Source organism: Callithrix jacchus, chromosome 11 (genome assembly GCF_049354715.1).
Source record: "Callithrix jacchus isolate 240 chromosome 11, calJac240_pri, whole genome shotgun sequence".
Classification (NCBI taxonomy): Eukaryota; Metazoa; Chordata; class Mammalia; order Primates; family Cebidae; genus Callithrix; species Callithrix jacchus.
In genome coordinates this window covers 22,054,088-22,070,519 of record NC_133512.1, presented here as the reverse complement: position 1 = coordinate 22,070,519, position 16,432 = coordinate 22,054,088, and the positions used below count along the sequence as shown (strand labels likewise).

The following is a 16,432-nucleotide window of genomic DNA, read 5'->3' as shown; positions in this document are numbered from 1 at the left end:
AAAATTGACTGGCTTAAGAGCAGGAAGTCCAGAAATGTGGGTTCTTGAAGGGTTAGACATTTCAACTGTATTTGAAACACAAACGGTAGGCAATAATATATTGAAATAAAAAATCTTTCAGCTACAAAACCATACTGTGACTCAGCCTCATCACAATGATTATATTAAGATTTTTTCTCTCATTATTAAGCTGAGCTAGGCAGGGGTATGGGGAAGGTAAAAAAAAAAAAGTAGAAAATTTAAAAATGCTGTCCATGAAAATGTTTTGGGTGTGGTTACGGCCATGTGGAACTGTTTGGAAGCAAATAGATCAAATGGCCTCAAAAAGCTTGAAGAAATTATATTGCCAAAGAAAGCATAAACTTAATCTAAAATAAACGTAATCCAAGGAAAGCAGAAAATCAATCTAAAAGTCTTTGTTTGGGTCACAGACATTGTCTTAGTTAGGTTGGGTTCCTCTAACAGAATTCCATAAACAGGGTGGCTTAGAAACATCAGAAATTTATTATTCACAGTTCTGGAGGCGGGAAGTCCAAGATCAAGGTGCCAGCATATTCCATGTCTGGTAACAGCCCATTTCCTGTATTGCAGTCAGTCTTCTTCTCACTCTGTCCTCAAAAGCCCCTTTGAAAGAAGGGCACTAGCCTATTCATGGGGGTTCCACTGTGACGACCCCATGACATACCAAAGTCCCCACCTCCTAATATCGTCGCACTGGTGATTAGGATTTCAACACAGGAGTTTTGGGGGGATGCAACCATTCAGTCTACAGCAGACAGCAAGGGAGATCCAGGGTATGTGGATCCTAAGAGGGAAGTTTCCCCAGCACCCAGTTCAGATACTGAAGTCCAGTGAGCAAGTAAGAACTCTCACAAGGGCAGATCCAGGAAAAACAGAGCATGGAGTTTTCCCCAGAGGATAGCCCCAGAGTCAATGCCGGCCTGTGGAGTCAGGTGTCCTGTGGGGCTGCATGGGGTGTGTCTCCCACTCTGTTTTAGAATGGTGGTGTGGTGTTTGTTTCAGAGGTAATGTGCTTGCTTGCTGGGTGGAAGAGAACAACCGCTGTCCCTCTAGGTGATTGGTGGCAGCCTAAGAGGAATCTTGGCCTGGGGGTCCTTTGCATGGGCAGTGACTGGTGGGACTGTGGCTGCCCCTTTGAGGCCCAAGGGTGCTCTCTGCATGGACAGGGCACTGTTTAGGAGGCATGGAAGTGTCAGGCCAAGTCTTAATGCTCCAGAGACACTTCCTTTTCCAGGAAACCTGAGCTCCCTAACATTTTTACATTAGGTGGAGCTGTGTCACAGGCCACAGCAAAATCTCTCACCCTTGATTATTCCTTTTTCCTTTAGGCAGTGAACTTGGAGGCCGCATTTTTAAGGTGGTACAAAGAGGGAAAGAGTCTGGTCCCTAAATCACTTGTTGGGTGTCCCGTGACATGCCCTGGATATAAGAGTGAGAAATAAGTGTTGCGTGGAGCTATTGAGATTTGGTCCCTTTGTGTGTGTGGAGTGAGCCTGAGTATACCGGTCAGTGCACTTGGCTGGCAGCTGCCAACACTGTCACAGTCTCGGCCACAGGGCAGGGACACAGCCCGGGGACCCGCAAGTCCGAGCCTGGAGGGACAGGGGCAGTCTGAGGGCCTGTGCAGCCTGCAGGTCCAGCACGTCCTGTGTCTGATTTCCTCGGCTGCCTCCTCACCAGCTGCCGGTCACCGTCATCGTCGGTCAGGCACAGTCTTTCTCGCGGAGGCTAGGACGCCCGGGCCGCTGTGCGGGTGCGCGGGATGTCAGGTGGCGGCGTTGCTCAGCGCGGAGCTGCGGGCGGATCCCCCCTCCCAGCCCTTGGGGCCGCGCGCCCAGGCCCGGCTGTCTGCGCCTCCGTTCCCGCCGCAAAGGGGGCTGCGCGGAGCCCCTATGCGCGCCTGGAGCCTGCGCCAGGCAACTGCGGCCTGGGAAAGCTGGGCGCTCCAGGTGCGGAGCGCTTCCCACGGTCCCCTGGAGGGCGGTGACGGGAGCCCAGCGCGGCTCTGCGGACCCCGGCAGCGCGCGCGGCCTCTCAGATCTGCGTCCTCCTCGTGAATGGAACAACTGTCCCCTCTCCAGTGGGGGCCAGCATGCAGCACAGATCGATTGCCTATTGCGGCCCACGACGGCGCTGGGAGGTCACTTCCCTCCCCGCCCTCCTTCCACCGTCCCCATTATCGTCTGTAGCTCTCTAGCTCTCCTGCGTTTGCTTTTCTCCCCTTCCAACCTCTTACAGTGTAGTCCGTGACCTTTTAGAAACCCAACCTGTTTAACCCTTTAGTGTCTTCCCGCTGCCCTCAGAGTGAAGGGCATCTTGGAGGTCCCTCAGGGCTCGCGGGGGCTGCTGCTAATACACCTTTTCAAGTGTGCAGGCTCCTGCTTCCTTCATGCCGGTCTTCACTCCTGTCTGAGGGTTTTTGTTTTGTTTTGTGACAGCTTTGCTCTGTTGCCCAAGCTGGAGTGCAGTGGTAGGATCTCGGCTCACTGCAACCTCTGGCCCCCGGGTTCAAGCGATTCCCCTGCCTCAGCCTCTTGAGTAGCTGATGGGACTACACGCGCAGGGCTAATTTTTTATTTTATTTTTTAATTTATTTTTTGTATTACAGTAGAGACGGGGTTTCACCATGTTGGCCAGGATGGTCTCCATCTTCTGACCTCGTGATCCGCCCACCTCGGCCTCCTTAAGTTCTGGGGTTACAAGTGTGAGCCACTGCACCAGGCCTTTATTTTTACTTTTATTTATTTATTTTCTTTTTCTTCTTCTTCTTTGCCTTCCAGTTTCTGGTCCAGGTTTTTCCTGCTTCAAGGCTAACACTGTTCTCTAGTCCTGGAATACCTCCTCCCCATAAGGAACTCTGCAAGTGAGTTCGGGTCCCAGCTTGACTCCACTCTGGTGCTTTTGCACCTCTCAGTGAAGTATTCCCGAACCTCATCCCAACTGAAGATCTGTTATCTTCCTTTGCAGCCAGCACCACGCATGTCATCGTTTTGCCAGCCTGTCTTCCCTGCTGGGTGGAGAACCTGGGAACCCAGGGCTGTGGCTCCGGTCCGCTGCCCCGCTGCCGTGTCTGCCGTGCTGTCCTGTCGGCCCTGGATCTTCGTTTCCTGAATTAATTACGTAAGGTTAAGGGCAAGGTAACCCACATTGCTCCTTTCTGGAAACAAGCCTTGGCTTCCGATTGCCCGAGGGCTCGAGGAGTGTGCGCATCCCAGCTCCCGCAAGACGCTGAGATAGGCCTGCCAGGGTCAGGGGCCGACGCAGGAGAGCAGTGAAGGCTCGCGCCGCGGCAGGAGCTGTTCCTGGCTCCTCGCCGCCCCCGCCTCCGAGCAGGGAGGTTATGGCTGCAGCAACTCGGCTGCAGGGCCAAACTGCACACATTGCTGCCCACTCCTTCCACTCTTTCCCCTCCCTCTTCCCTCCTGCTGCTTGGGACAGAAAACTGAAGTGATCTTTAAGGGATCTGGAGGCAGTCTTGGACTGTTGGAGTCAGACCTTCCCAAATCGAGGAACCAAAGCGTGTTCTAGAAGGATGGACACAGGCCAGGAGGGCACATTCCTTTAGAGCGTTTAGAGCTACGCTGCCGGAGCCGTGAAACACAGCTGAAATTGGCAGGAGCAGGACACCACCCCTGCCTTCCTGGGCTCCCCGCCCCTCCTCCATCCTCTCCCCTCCCCCAGGATTCCTCCCCAGGCTAGAACGCCAGGCTCTCCCTGGTGGGAACTCCTCCCTCCCCAGCCCATTCCAGCCACCTTCTCTTACCTTTCCCTCCTTGTCCTTTGATTTTATCCATAACTAACCTCTCCCTGAAGTTAGGCATTGGCTGTTTACCTGTTCATCATTAGTCTTCTCTTCTGGAAAGCGGTGGTGGAAGGCAGGATGCTTGTCTGCCTGGCCTCTGCGGAGGTCAGGGACCACTCAGGGCAGAAGAGCCCCCTTCAGGGGCCCCCTCTCTGTCTCCTCTCAGTGCCTCATTTGGAGTTCTGTTGATTTTTGCACCATGCGAATCCCTATATAAAATAATCACCCACATATTTTAAAGTTAGTTGAAGAAAAATAGTGAAATTAAAGCATTCATCTAAATGATTTGATGTGTCACCGAGTTTTCTCCAAAATTGCCTCATCTTTCCTTTGATGATGACAAGCTGGCTTGAAAGTGCTCATAGATAATATTTTAATTACAGCTAGCTGAAAACAAGCTTACTGTCCGACTTAAATGACTGAAGAGGAAAACATGGAAAAGATGATTTAGAAATGAAGGAGGGATAGATATTAGAAGAGGAAACGGAGCTATAATTATATTACATGTTTAATGTTGCTGAAGATCCAAGAATAATAACTTCTATGAATATTCATAGTACATTTTTATTCTAAAATATTGAATATGTCACGATAGCAAAGCTATGTATTTATTTACTGAGTTCCCTTTACTTTTCAGAAAATGTGATTATTTATTTTCGTTATTTAGGTGAAAAAGAAAATAAGTAAGAATACACATAAATATACATGGCAGTGTTTTATAAACTCCTTAGTTTTTTTTATTTCAAAGATTTTGCAGTATTTTCCAAACTACTACCAAAACTTATACCCACTTCTTAGATCATACAGGAAGAGTCATAAAACTCTAGGGTATAGGACATTTAGTCCTACAGGGTGGACTGTGGCATTGGGAGATGCTGGATCTATCACACTTCTGAACCCAGCTCCCAGGCAGTGAACCATTTGTAAGTGCAAGCGTCTTATTGGATGCACAGCTTTCGCCTAGTCTGCTCTATCGAGAACTTACTAATGACAATGTGATGACTGCACTGCTATTTTTACCCATAGAAAGATCATTTGCCAAGAAACCCTCCTTTCCTTGAAAACAATGGTTTTCCTAGAACACAGATAAGGCCCCAGGGAACGTTTTGTGAGTGCCATGGAAGAGTGGGGCTTGTGGGTGTCTGGCATAGGGATGTTTTGCCATTTATCAGTTTCCTGACTCTCATTCCAAATTCATTCTCATTGCCTAATCTGTAAAGATGCAGATGAGCCTCTTTTACAGTTTTTTTGTTTTGTTTTGTTTTCGCCACTGATCTGATGTTAAGGATTGTCAGTAGAATGTGTTGGAGGGACACTACAGATAGTGGGGCTTTTCCTTCCTGGCTCTCACTGCATCTGCCATGCTCCTGGAGAGCGTGCATTTTTCTTTACTGCTCAGCCAGTGTGGTCTCTCCAGTGTCAGGTGCATGCAGGGTGCAGGCAGCTCTCTCCAGCACGTGGCTGCTGTGCTTTCTACAGCTCCTGATTTGGACAGCACTAGCAGAGTCGGGGATGGCAGACAGCAGAGGACTGTGCCTCTGCCCAGGTCCTGCTCTTTGCACCCTCTCCTTAGCCCCACACACAGGCGCACTGAAGCTCCTTAAGGTTAGCCATCCGACAGGCTGGCCCTTTGTCCATGCAGGGGCCCGCAGCTGCTCTGACCTAAGCTGTGTGCAGAGGGGCACTGGGTCCCTGCAGAGGACGGTCCAGACCCACCCTGCACACCACCTGCCAGACTCCCCTTGCCTGTGTTTTGCAGGTGTGTTTCCTGCGGCTCTCTTGACATGGACGATGACATAGACATGATGGGTTTTTGGCCTCACACCTGTAGTGTGCCCTGAGCTCTCAGCCTTCCTGTTGGCCTCAGTTTGCCGGTGCCACAGAGGGATGTTTTTACTTGTTCAGCCACCATGGGCCAGCTGTGGCCTGGGAAACCCAGCAAGATTCTCCACTATCCATGAGGCACAGTCATACTTTCTTCAGAGGTCTAAGCCCCTCTAGCTGTGTCCTTTCTCAGGTGCTCACCCACAGTTCTGGTGCCCTGTAGAGCTCTTTCCGTCTCCATAGTGACTCTCTTGTCCTGTTTCTTAAGAAATAGCATCGTATTCCTTATTTCTCTTGTTTAAATTGTGTTGTGGTTTGCATCTACTGATTGGACCTAGATTGATACATACATGTCGAGAAACTATTTTTGATATAAACATTCAGATGATTTCGGCAAACAGTTGCCTTGATTCAGATTGTTTGATAGAAGTGTCCAGAATGCCTGTGTTTTGAATTGGGGAGAAGGAGCTGAACACAGCTGCAGAGAGCATTGCCCCTGCCATTTGCACTGTGCATCACCCAAGGGAGCAGCTGCCCCAACTGCCTGGGCATCTCTGGACCCCCAACCCCCACCCCGCACCCAGTGCTGAGTATCTACCCTCCTTTTCAAGGCCATTAGGGTCTGAGGCATCATCCCTCATAGGCCTGTACTCTCACATAGAGCCACAAGCAGGGTCTCCCCACCCATTGTTACCCATGCTCTGGCCCCATGCTGCACGTCCCTTCCTTTTTCTTATCTAGTAGCTAGTCACACACGTGTCCAAACCTGTCCTCAGAACCCCTGGTGCTCTGTCTCTGTGATTGCCACCTATGTTGTCATACCCATTTTTTCCATCCTCCAATACCTACTGATTGCCAGCTGTGTGCCCCAGAGGTGCTAAGCCCCTAACATGGATCAGTTCATTAAGCCTCAAAAGCCCCTACATGATTGATTTGACTTTCATCCTCATTTTATGGTAAGGTCACAAGAGCTTTGAGCGGCCCAGGCTAATGCCTGCATTCTAGACCTGCAGTGTCCAGTACTGCAGCCACTGGCCACATGCCTACTTTAACTTAATTAAAGTTCAATGAGATATTCAGATCCTGAATTAGAACTGCCACACTCCAGGTGCTCAGTAGCCACAGGCAGCTAGAGTGACCTACTGGTGGCTGCAGGAGTAGTCTGGCTCCATCCTCGCCAGATGTTCTGATGGATAGGGCTGCTCGAGACCACTGCTGTTCAAGCTATCTGCGGTGAAGAACCTGTTATTTTTCTCCTTTCAACTTTAGTTTCAACGCATTCCATGTGGATACTTTCGTGATATGTAATAAAAAGTAAACTACCGAGGGGTAGATGTGAACAGTGGGAGCTAACCTGACAGGACAAGGTGACAGCCCCAGAGCTGTGGTTCCACGGTGGCTGTTCTGACAACCCCATAAAGCTGGCTCCCTCACCATAGCCTCCCAGCCTGGCTCCAGAGATGGTGTCTCCCAGTAACAGACTTTCAAAATACAAGTGGTTAAATTCCTTATTCGTCCTGAAAGTGATTCAAGACAAGACATCCCCTCTGGAATCTCCTAGGGACCTTTCGTAGTGTGAGCCACTGGGGAGTTGCATCTCTCCCTCCTTCAATCGTCCTGTGGGTTGAACATCCCCCTCTGGCCCTTGGGAACTGGTCCCTTTACGTCGTTACTGAAGCAGCATCTGTTCTTGTCCTCCTATGTCTCCCAGTTTGCTGGATATTCCACTCCTTGCAATGTAAGCGCATGGGAATGATGTCATAACCTCAGTCGGTTGCCATTCCAGGAAAACACTTGCAAAGCTGTCTTTGGTTCCATAGTTCCTCAAACACTGTGCAACTCAAAATTTCCTGGGGTTTTATGCCTTCCTAGTACAGTTCCCTGGGGTAACTGGGTGAAGGCAGCTCCACTCTCGGGTTTCCCAAATATGTCTTGAAATGCTCTGTCCCCTAGGAGCTCTGCCCCAAATAAGGCCACAGGATCCTTTTGTTATGAACTGGTTCTCCACGTCTGGACATGGTTTGTAGTCTCCTGAACAAAGGACACTGAGATCGTCGTCAATGGATGATACAGGATGTTTGCATAGCAGACACTCTCGGCAATTGAAAGAAAACGACTCCCTCTGCAGAGATTTGGAAACATCTCTCCTTGAAGAAATCCCAGGGTAATAAAGACACTGTCTCTTCCAGGGAGAAAGAGGACCAAGTTTGCCAGCACGCCCCACAGAACACCAGGATCTCCTGCCCTTGGAGTTCCTTGGCTTTGACACAGACTCCCTGTGGGCATAGCATTCTCCCGGGCCACAGCATACCCACGGGACTCAAGGAGAACGGGGCCCCGATGCAAGCATGAAGCTCATGCTGCCTATGCTTTGGGGACAACAAAGGGTCTAAATCCCCTTGTAGAAATTCGGCCCGCTGATCCAGCGGCTGTGGTAGCTGCTGCCATGTAGGAGCTGCTTGACTGCTTGGTGGTCTTTCTGGCCCTGCCAACCGTGCACTATCACCACCACCCCTCCCTCTTTCCCTTTCTCTCTCGCTTCTATTTCATGATGAGTTTATCCATGACAGCCTTTGATTCATTTGGCAAAAATTGTTGAGAACCACTGTGTGTCCAGCACAGTCCCAGGTGTGGGGATACATTAGTGAACAGCACATTTATTATTCCTTCTTTCACAGAACTGCATTCTAGGTTGAATGGTGTGTGGCTGGAGCACTATGGAGAAGGCGGTCAATCAGCAAGTACTATCAAAATATCAGCACAAGTGCTAGGCAAAGGATTCAAGTCCCGTGGAGAAACAAGGACAGTACTATTTGGCTGTTTAGTCTGACAGTCATGCACGGCCACTGGGCAGAGGACATTCAAATGACATCAGCTTGACATTTGAATGAAATAAGAAGGAATCAGCTGTGCAAGGAGCTGAGAAAGAAGTTCAGGAAGACAAAACAACTAGAGTAAATGCCCTGGAGGAGACAAAACTTGGCAAGCCCCCTAGAGGCTGGAGGTGGAAGTGGAGGGGTAAGGGGAGACGCAGGAGGTGCACTGCAGATCTTGAAGGGCACAAAGAGCCAGGACGGAAGTTCAGCCTCCTTTCCGCGTGTGACAGGAAGTCATGGAAAAGTTGGAAGCAGGAAAGAAGGATCTGATTCATGTTTCTAAAAGATCATCTGGACTTGCACAATGGACATTATAAGGGAGACTTGGGTTGAGAAAAAGGATCTGCTTTCAAAGTCGAGTTGACAGGCTATACTGATAAGTACCTGGTAAGCAATAGAAAGGGGAAAAAAACATCTGCTAGAGTTTTGCCCCGAAACATTGGAAGGAGTAGCTGGGATGCTGCGGCCCGGCAGACCAGGCCCTGTGCCACCTACAGCCCACCGTTCTCCAGCTCCCGCACACCGTCCATCTTCCCGGCTGTGAAGCGCCGGCCCCATAGGGCCGGATTTCCGCGTCCTCTGACTCAGCATGGTTGCATACTGGAAACCTCTGCCTGGAACCAAATCCTGATCCAGAGTCTCTAGTCTACGTTCCCCCTTCCCACCCAGTGTTCGATCACAGCACAGTCTGTCTGACTCACAGTCGCTGTCACCTTCTGTAATGATTTGCTAGCTCACTTACTTCTTCGTTTCAGTCCCCAGCCAGAAGGGGAGGAGTCTTTTGTCTCTTGTTCACTCAAGCGTGCTCAGCATCTGACTGCTGCAGACACACGGTAAGTTCATAACGACTGGATTTGAAGGACAAGTTGCAGTATTATGAATGCTTATATTTTGAACAAAATAACAGTTATGTTTTTTTTTTGTTTTTTTGTTTTTTTTTTTTTGAGACAGGGTCTCATCAGGCTGCATAGGTTGAAGTGCAGAGATGTGATTATATCTCACTGGAACCTGGTCTAAAGCAATCCTCCTGCCTCAGCCTGCTGAGCAGCTAGGACTACAGATGTCCACGTCCATACCCAGCTAATGTTTTTAAACTTTTTGTAGAGGCCGAGTTCTACTATTTTGCCCAGTCTAGTCCTGAATTCCTGGCCTCAAGTGATCGTCCTGCCTTGGCCTCCCAATGTAATGGGATTATGGGCATGAGCCACCTCGCCTGGCCAAATTTTTATTATAATTGATACAGCCATGGATACTTTCTTTTGCATTTTTAGAGTTTAAAAATTTTTAGACTCAGGACTGTGGCCAAACTGGTCACAATAATCAGAGACATTTGTCCCTATAACTTCATTAGTGTATTCATTCTGACATTTAATAATCAATAATGCCATTCCTAATGACTGTATTCATCATGATTTAGGCAGACAAATGGTAATTTAAAGCCAACAGTTAGCAGTATTGTTTTTTAGTTATTCTCAAGCCTGGTTTAATTATATAGTTGAAGTAAAAATTGAGTTTGTGGTGATGGCAGAAATATTCTCATTGGAACCAGCTGTTTTCCATAAAATTTATATAAGCATCAAAGGCTACATTATTGTCCTTTACTTCTTATCCTTCATTGTGTAATACTTATTTCTAAATGTGGAAAATGCATGCTAGTTCAACTAAAATCAACACAGCTGCCTACATTACTTAGGAGCTTCATGAAGTCCTTAAGGGCTAAAGCTAAAGACGGTGAAAAACACGAAGTCCCACTAGTTTATTTAAAATAGGGAATCACACTGAGTCTGTGGCTATAAATAAGAGTCCCCTCATAAGAATGAGTTCACAGTGGATGACAAGCTGGCCTTTCTCTAGGGTTGAATGAATGCAACGTTTAAGAGTGCAGAGGCCGGGCGCGGTGGCTCATGCCTGTAGTCCCAGCACTTTGGGAGGCTGAGGCGGGTGGATCACGAGGTCAAGAGATCAAGACCATCCTGGTCAATATGGTGAAACCCCGTCTCTACTAAAAATACAAAAAAAATTAGCTGGGGCATGGTGGTGCGTGCGTGTAATCCCAGCTACTCCGGAGGCTGAGGCAGGAGAATTGCCTGAACCGAGGAGGTGGAGGTTGCGGTGAGCCGAGATTGCACCATTGCACTCCAGCCTGGGTAACAAGAGTGAAACTTCGTCTAAAAAAAAAAAGACTGCAGAGAGATTTCACTCTTTGCGGCAGTGGGAGTTCCAGGTCAGCTGTTTAAGGGGAACTGCCCATTTCCCACTAAAATACCTGACAAGTTTAGACCCTTGTGGATTTTCAATTCCTTCAAAGATCAAACCAGGCAAACGAGAGGTGGGCGTGTCCTGATTTGTTGAATATGATTGCAACAGCAACTTGATAGGAACTCCACGCAATGTTCTCAGTCCTGCAGATAGTGAATGAAACAGCGTGCAGCCTGGTATGTGGGGTGTTGACAGCATGACACAGTGTGCAGAGGAAGATGGGAATGTACCAGTATGTGAAGTTGGTTGGAGTGTGGTGTTAAAGCAGGCACTGTTTCAGCTTCTAATGTCATAAATTTTTTTTTCTTTTGAGACAGACAGCCTGTTGCCCAGGCTGGAGTGCAATGGTGCAATCTTGGTTCACTGCAACCTCCACCTCTCAGATTCGAGCTATTCTCCTGTCTCAGCCTCTGAAGTAACTGGGATACAGGCACCTGCCACCAGGCCTAGCTAATTTTTATATTTTTAGTAGAGACGGGGATTTCTCCATGTTGGCCAGGATGGTCTTGAACTCCTGACCTCAGATGATCCACCCTCCTCAGCCTCCCAAAGTGCTGGGATTACAGGAGTGAGTTACCGCACCTGGCATTTTAATATTTTATTGTATTGTCAATACTCTGTCAGTAACAACGATATGACAGAAGAGTTAAAAGAAATTAATGAAAGGATGGTTTACATTCCTAAAAATTCAATTTTTTAATAAACATTTAGGCACTTTTAAAAAAATCAAAGTAATAGAAATTTGAACTTTACATTTGTTGTCTTCATTTTCTTTCACTATCAATTTTGTTTCATTGTTAGTGTTTCATGTTCAAGAATCTTGTATCTTTGTGCTGATAATGTGGCATTTTGAAATAAGGCCACAGATAGATGCTGACATGAAAAGTTCAGGAATGAATTATTCCTACTGGCACCGTGTGAGAAAAGAAAATTTAAAAAAATGTTAACATCTGTGAAAGCTTAGAGCAATCTTCTTGTCTCAAAACGCATTTTAAAAAATTACACCCATGCAGTTGAAAACGGACATTTTATTATTTAATAATGTCCTATTCTAGCTGCTGTGCAGAGAGGACACATTATCATGCACATTTTCTTCAATACTAAAAGTATTAAAGTTGTAGATTCATAGATTTGAGAGACACTTTAGGAATTATCTTGTCAAATGCCCTTAATCTACAGAACAGGGAATGGAGGCCCAAGGGAGGGACACTGGGAGCCGTCGGTGTCCCAGCTCAGGGAACTGGCAGGCAGACCAGGGGCCAGGATTGCCCTCCCAGTCCACCTCTCTCTAGGAAATTCAACCTCAGACTCTTTCTGCTTTGAAGAAACAACTGGAAACCGTGCATTCTAGTGAAACTGCATGTTCTAGACGCCTGTTTGAATGCCTCTGTCCACCCTTTCCAGCCCTACTTCCTATATTCATGGTCTACATACAAACACACATGCGCCTTTGCCTAGCTTCAGAAATGTAAATGCAGGTAAGAACCCTAGGAGAAAATATGTCGATAATTATCTAATTATATTAAAATCACACCAGAATTAACCGGACACATTTTTAGGTTATAGTCACTTTGCTTCATGCTAGTAACAAACAGCAACTTGGAAAAATAAGTTATGGACATTCAGGAATAAGATTAATTTTTGTCTTTTTAGAATGTGTTGAAAGCATCATCGAGAATTCTTAGCAAAACAAGAGCCAAATTAAAACGGAAGTTATTTAAGAGGGGTTTAAGAGGTTCTACCTACTTTGAATGCCAAATTCTGACTTTTAACAGATAAGAACAGACCTACATAATCCAGGTATTATTACATATATATTTCGCATATGTTACATATAATTATTATTATATTATTGGACATCTTAGGTAATTTTATTTTATGTTTGATATAGTTACTATAGCTACTTATCTTGGAACTTGGTGAAAACGGTATTTATGGAAAACATTTGCACCTGGAATATGAGCCATATCGTTACTGTGTTTGGTTGCATAAGGTAAAATCTGAAAAACAGATAGTGGCTCTTAATACCTTTCCTCCGTTCCTTTGCACTCAGCAGGTGTGCAGAGATTGCTTGCTGGTGGAGCTTGAGTCTCCTGGGAAGCCTTAGTATTCTGATCTGGCTTCAGCTGGAGTGATAGCCTTTGGCCTCATATCCCTTATTCTAACCTGGAGCACAGAGCATGGAGGCTTTGCATCTTACCCACAAGGAGGCTTCCCTGACCAGTAGCACTCAGGTGCTCCCATCCCAGCAGGACTGGCTTTCCTTCGTCGTGATCTTCAGCTCTGGAAGCTTCCTTCTCTTTGTGTTTCCTGCCCTGAGGGAGGAATATTCAACATCTTTTGCTGAAAAGGGTGTTTTGATATATGAAATCTGAATCTAAAAATGAATGCTCCCTTTCCTCAAAACTCAGGCAGCACCGCAACTCCTGCAAACCATCATGGGATGCTCAGGTCAAAGGAGATGAGGACCTTGCTAGTCACAGAGTCGGCTTGAACCAACACTGTTGCATTGCCTGGGGGCTCCTTAGAAATGCAGGATCTTGAGGCCAGCACTGTAGCTCCTGCCCGTCATCCCGCCACTGTGGGAGGCCAAGGCAGGAGGATCACTTGATGCCTACAGTTCAAAATTAGTATGGGTAACATTGTGAGACTCCATCTCTACACAAAATAATTTTAGAAAATTAGCCAGGTTTGGGAATACATGCCTGTAGTGTAGCCCCTGGAGGCTGAAGCAGGAAGATCACTTGTGCCTAGGAGTTTGAAGCTGCAGTAAGCTTTGATTGTGCCACTGCACTCCAGCCTAGATGACAGAGCAAGACACCATCTCTTAAAAAAAAAAAAAAAAAAAAAGGCTGAGTGCAGTGGCTTATAGCTGTAATCTCACCTGTAATCTCAGCACTTTTGGAGGCTGAGCCAGATGAATCTCAAGATCAGGAGTTTGAGAACAGCCTGGCCAACATGATGAAACCCCATCTCTACTAAAAAATACAAAAATTCACTGGGCACGGTGGTGGGTGCCTGTAGTTCCAGCTACTTGGGAGGCTGAGGCAAGAGAACTGCTCGAACCCCGGAGGCAGAAGTTGCAGTGAGTTGAGATTGTGCCACTGCACTCTAGCCTGGGTGACAGGTCAAGACTCCATCTCAAAAAAAAACAAGAAAAGAAATGTGGAACCTCAGAATCCACCCCAGACTTGCAGAATCATAATTGTGAACAAGATTCCCAGGTAATGCATGTGCATTTTAAAGAGAGATAGAGAGAGGTAGCATCTTAGTGTATTTCTGTTTAATCACTTCAAGCCTTATCACCTGTATCGTGGGGCATGAACTGTGAGGATAAAGTACATTTGAATTAAAATTCATTACATTGCCAAAAAAGTTAATCTGAAACATGCATAATATAGTGGGGTATAAACTGTGGAGATAAAGTACATTTGTATTAAAATTCATTACATTACCAAAAAAGTTAATCTGAAACATGCAAAAGAAATTATTTTGCAATAAATAATTAGACATGAATGATAAAAAATTGAAATAACTACAAAGAACTAAAACAGATTCACAAGAAAAAACCAAGCCCATTCAAAAGTGGGTAAAGGACATGAACAGACACTTTACAAAGAAGACATACATGAGGCCAAGAAACATATGAAAAAATGCTTATCATCACTAGTCATTAGAGAAATGCAAATCAAAACTACATTGACCTACCATCTCACGCCAGTTAGAACGGCGATCATTACAAAATCTGGAGACAACAGATGCTGGAGAGGATGTGGAGAAATAGGAACACTTTTACACTGTTGGTGGGAGTGTAACTTAGTTCAACCATTGTGGAAGACAGTGTGGCAATTCCTCCAGGACCTAGAAATAGAAATTCCATTTGACCCAGCAATCCCATTACTGTGTATATATCCAAAGATTATAAATCGTTCTACTATAAGGACACATGCACATGAATGTTCATTGCAGCACTGTTTACAATAGCAAAGACCTGGAATCAACCCAAATGCCCATCGATGATAGACTGGACAGGGAAAACGTAGCACATATACACCATGGAATACTATGTAGCCATAAAAAACGATGAGTTCCTGTCCTTTGTAGGGACATGGATGAACCTGGAAACCATCATTCTCAGCAAATTGACACAAGAGCAGAAAACCAAACACCGCATGTTCTCACTCATAGGTGGGTGCTGAAAAATGAGAACACATGAACACAGGGAGGGGAGTATCACACACTGGGGTCTGTTGGGGGGAAATAGGGGAGGGACAGTGGGGGGTGGGGAGTTGGGGAGAGATAACATATGGAGAAATGCCAGATATAGCTGAAGGGGAGGAAGGCAGCACATCACACTGCCATGTGTACCTATGCAACAATCTTCCATGTTCTTCACGTGTGCCCAAAACGTAAAATGCAATAAAAAAAATAAAATAAAATAAATTGAAATAAGTATTAATTGTATAGTCATATTACTTATGTCTCTCCCTACTTGGTTTATATTTTTAGAACTTTAATTGACTTCAAAATGGCTATGATATCAGGTCTGATTTAATCATTCCCAGAAAACTCTTATCCACAACCAGCTATAAAAATGAATCTTTAAGAAAATAAATTGTGAGGGTTTTTTTTTTTCTTGTTCATGACAGAATTGCATTTGGCCTTGTACCTAGTAGATAATAAAAACTCTTTGGTTTTGTTTTGTGTTTTCTGTTTTTCTTTTGAGACGGAGTCTCACTCTGTAGCCAAGCTGGAGTGCAGTGGCACGATCTCGGCTCACTGCAACTTCTGCCTCCCGGATTCAAGCGATTCTCCTGCCTCAGCCTCCCGAGTAGCTGGGAATACAGGCACACGCCACCACACCCAGCTAATTTTTGTATTTTTAGTAGAGACGGCGTTTCACCAAGTTGACCAGGATGGTCTCGATCTCTTGACCTGGTGATCCACCCACCTCAGCCTCCCAAAGTGCTGGGATTACAGGCGTGATGGTTTTGTTAACAAAAGTGCTAGTCCTCACTCTCCAATAGCTGGAAATTTTGATTCCAATACTCCTTGGCTTTCTCTAGGATTTTGATCATACCTGGTTCCTTTTGCTCTTTGCTCCAGGCATCCATCAGAAGATTGCTTTGATTTTCCTTATTCTTGATTAGAGTTGCAGGTATTATTAACATACTGGAAGTGATTAAATATATTGCAGAACAGAGAAAATGAGAAAAGTGAGAGAAGATTCACACAGTGGATGAAGTGTAGAGCAGCAGTTTGCAAACAGGGATAATCATGTCCCCCAGCAACACTGGTAAGGACAATGCACGGACCGCCCCCACACAAAGGCCATCTGGCCCTAAAGGTCATAGTGCTAAAACTGAGAAACCTTGCTAGAGAAAGGAAGAGCCCAATTCTGGTGGTGATCAGATAAGGGCAAAGAATCTGGTAGAAAGGCTTCTGGAATCAAACCTCTTGTGTCCCCAGGAGCAGAAAGAGGAGAAAAGAAAGAAATAGATCACAGACAGCAATCAAACCAGGTTTCCACATCTTCTCACTCCAGCCCTGCCTCCAAAATACCTAAAGCACAGCTGGTTCTAGGCATATTATATCCAAAGCAACGGAAGACTAGTCTCGATCTAACTAAGCACATTTCTTCTTCTGCAGG

At 46.2% G+C, this 16,432-nt stretch overlaps 1 protein-coding gene and 1 long non-coding RNA gene across 2 annotated transcripts; both read left to right on the top strand.

The window, feature by feature from the left end:
• The first annotated feature begins 751 nt into the window (after positions 1-751).
• On the top strand, positions 752-4,276 carry LOC144578228 (uncharacterized). The gene is made up of 4 exons (XM_078341976.1): positions 752-794; positions 1,510-1,970; positions 2,802-2,884; positions 2,989-4,276. The coding sequence occupies exons 1-4, from the start codon at positions 752-754 to the stop codon at positions 3,143-3,145; spliced, it is 744 nt and encodes a 247-aa protein (XP_078198102.1). The 3' UTR covers positions 3,146-4,276.
• A 4,468-nt stretch (positions 4,277-8,744) lies between these two features.
• Positions 8,745-14,985, top strand: LOC144578220 (uncharacterized). The gene is made up of 3 exons (XR_013523668.1): positions 8,745-8,910; positions 9,279-9,356; positions 12,839-14,985. It is a non-coding gene; the product is annotated as an uncharacterized LOC144578220 (long non-coding RNA).
• Positions 14,986-16,432: the final 1,447 nt, after the last annotated feature.

What these genes read in the sequence shown, in the direction of transcription:
- LOC144578228 (XM_078341976.1), top strand. Translation starts at nt 752, where the DNA reads ATGCAACCATTCAGTCTACAGCAGACAGCAAGGGAGATCCAGG. An exon ending in GACAGCAAGGGAGATCCAGG is followed by an intron (nt 795 to 1,509) that starts GTATGTGGATCC and finishes GTGTGTGTGGAG; the next exon opens with TGAGCCTGAGTATACCGGTC. An exon ending in GGGAAAGCTGGGCGCTCCAG is followed by an intron (nt 1,971 to 2,801) that starts GTGCGGAGCGCT and finishes TTTGCCTTCCAG; the next exon opens with TTTCTGGTCCAGGTTTTTCC.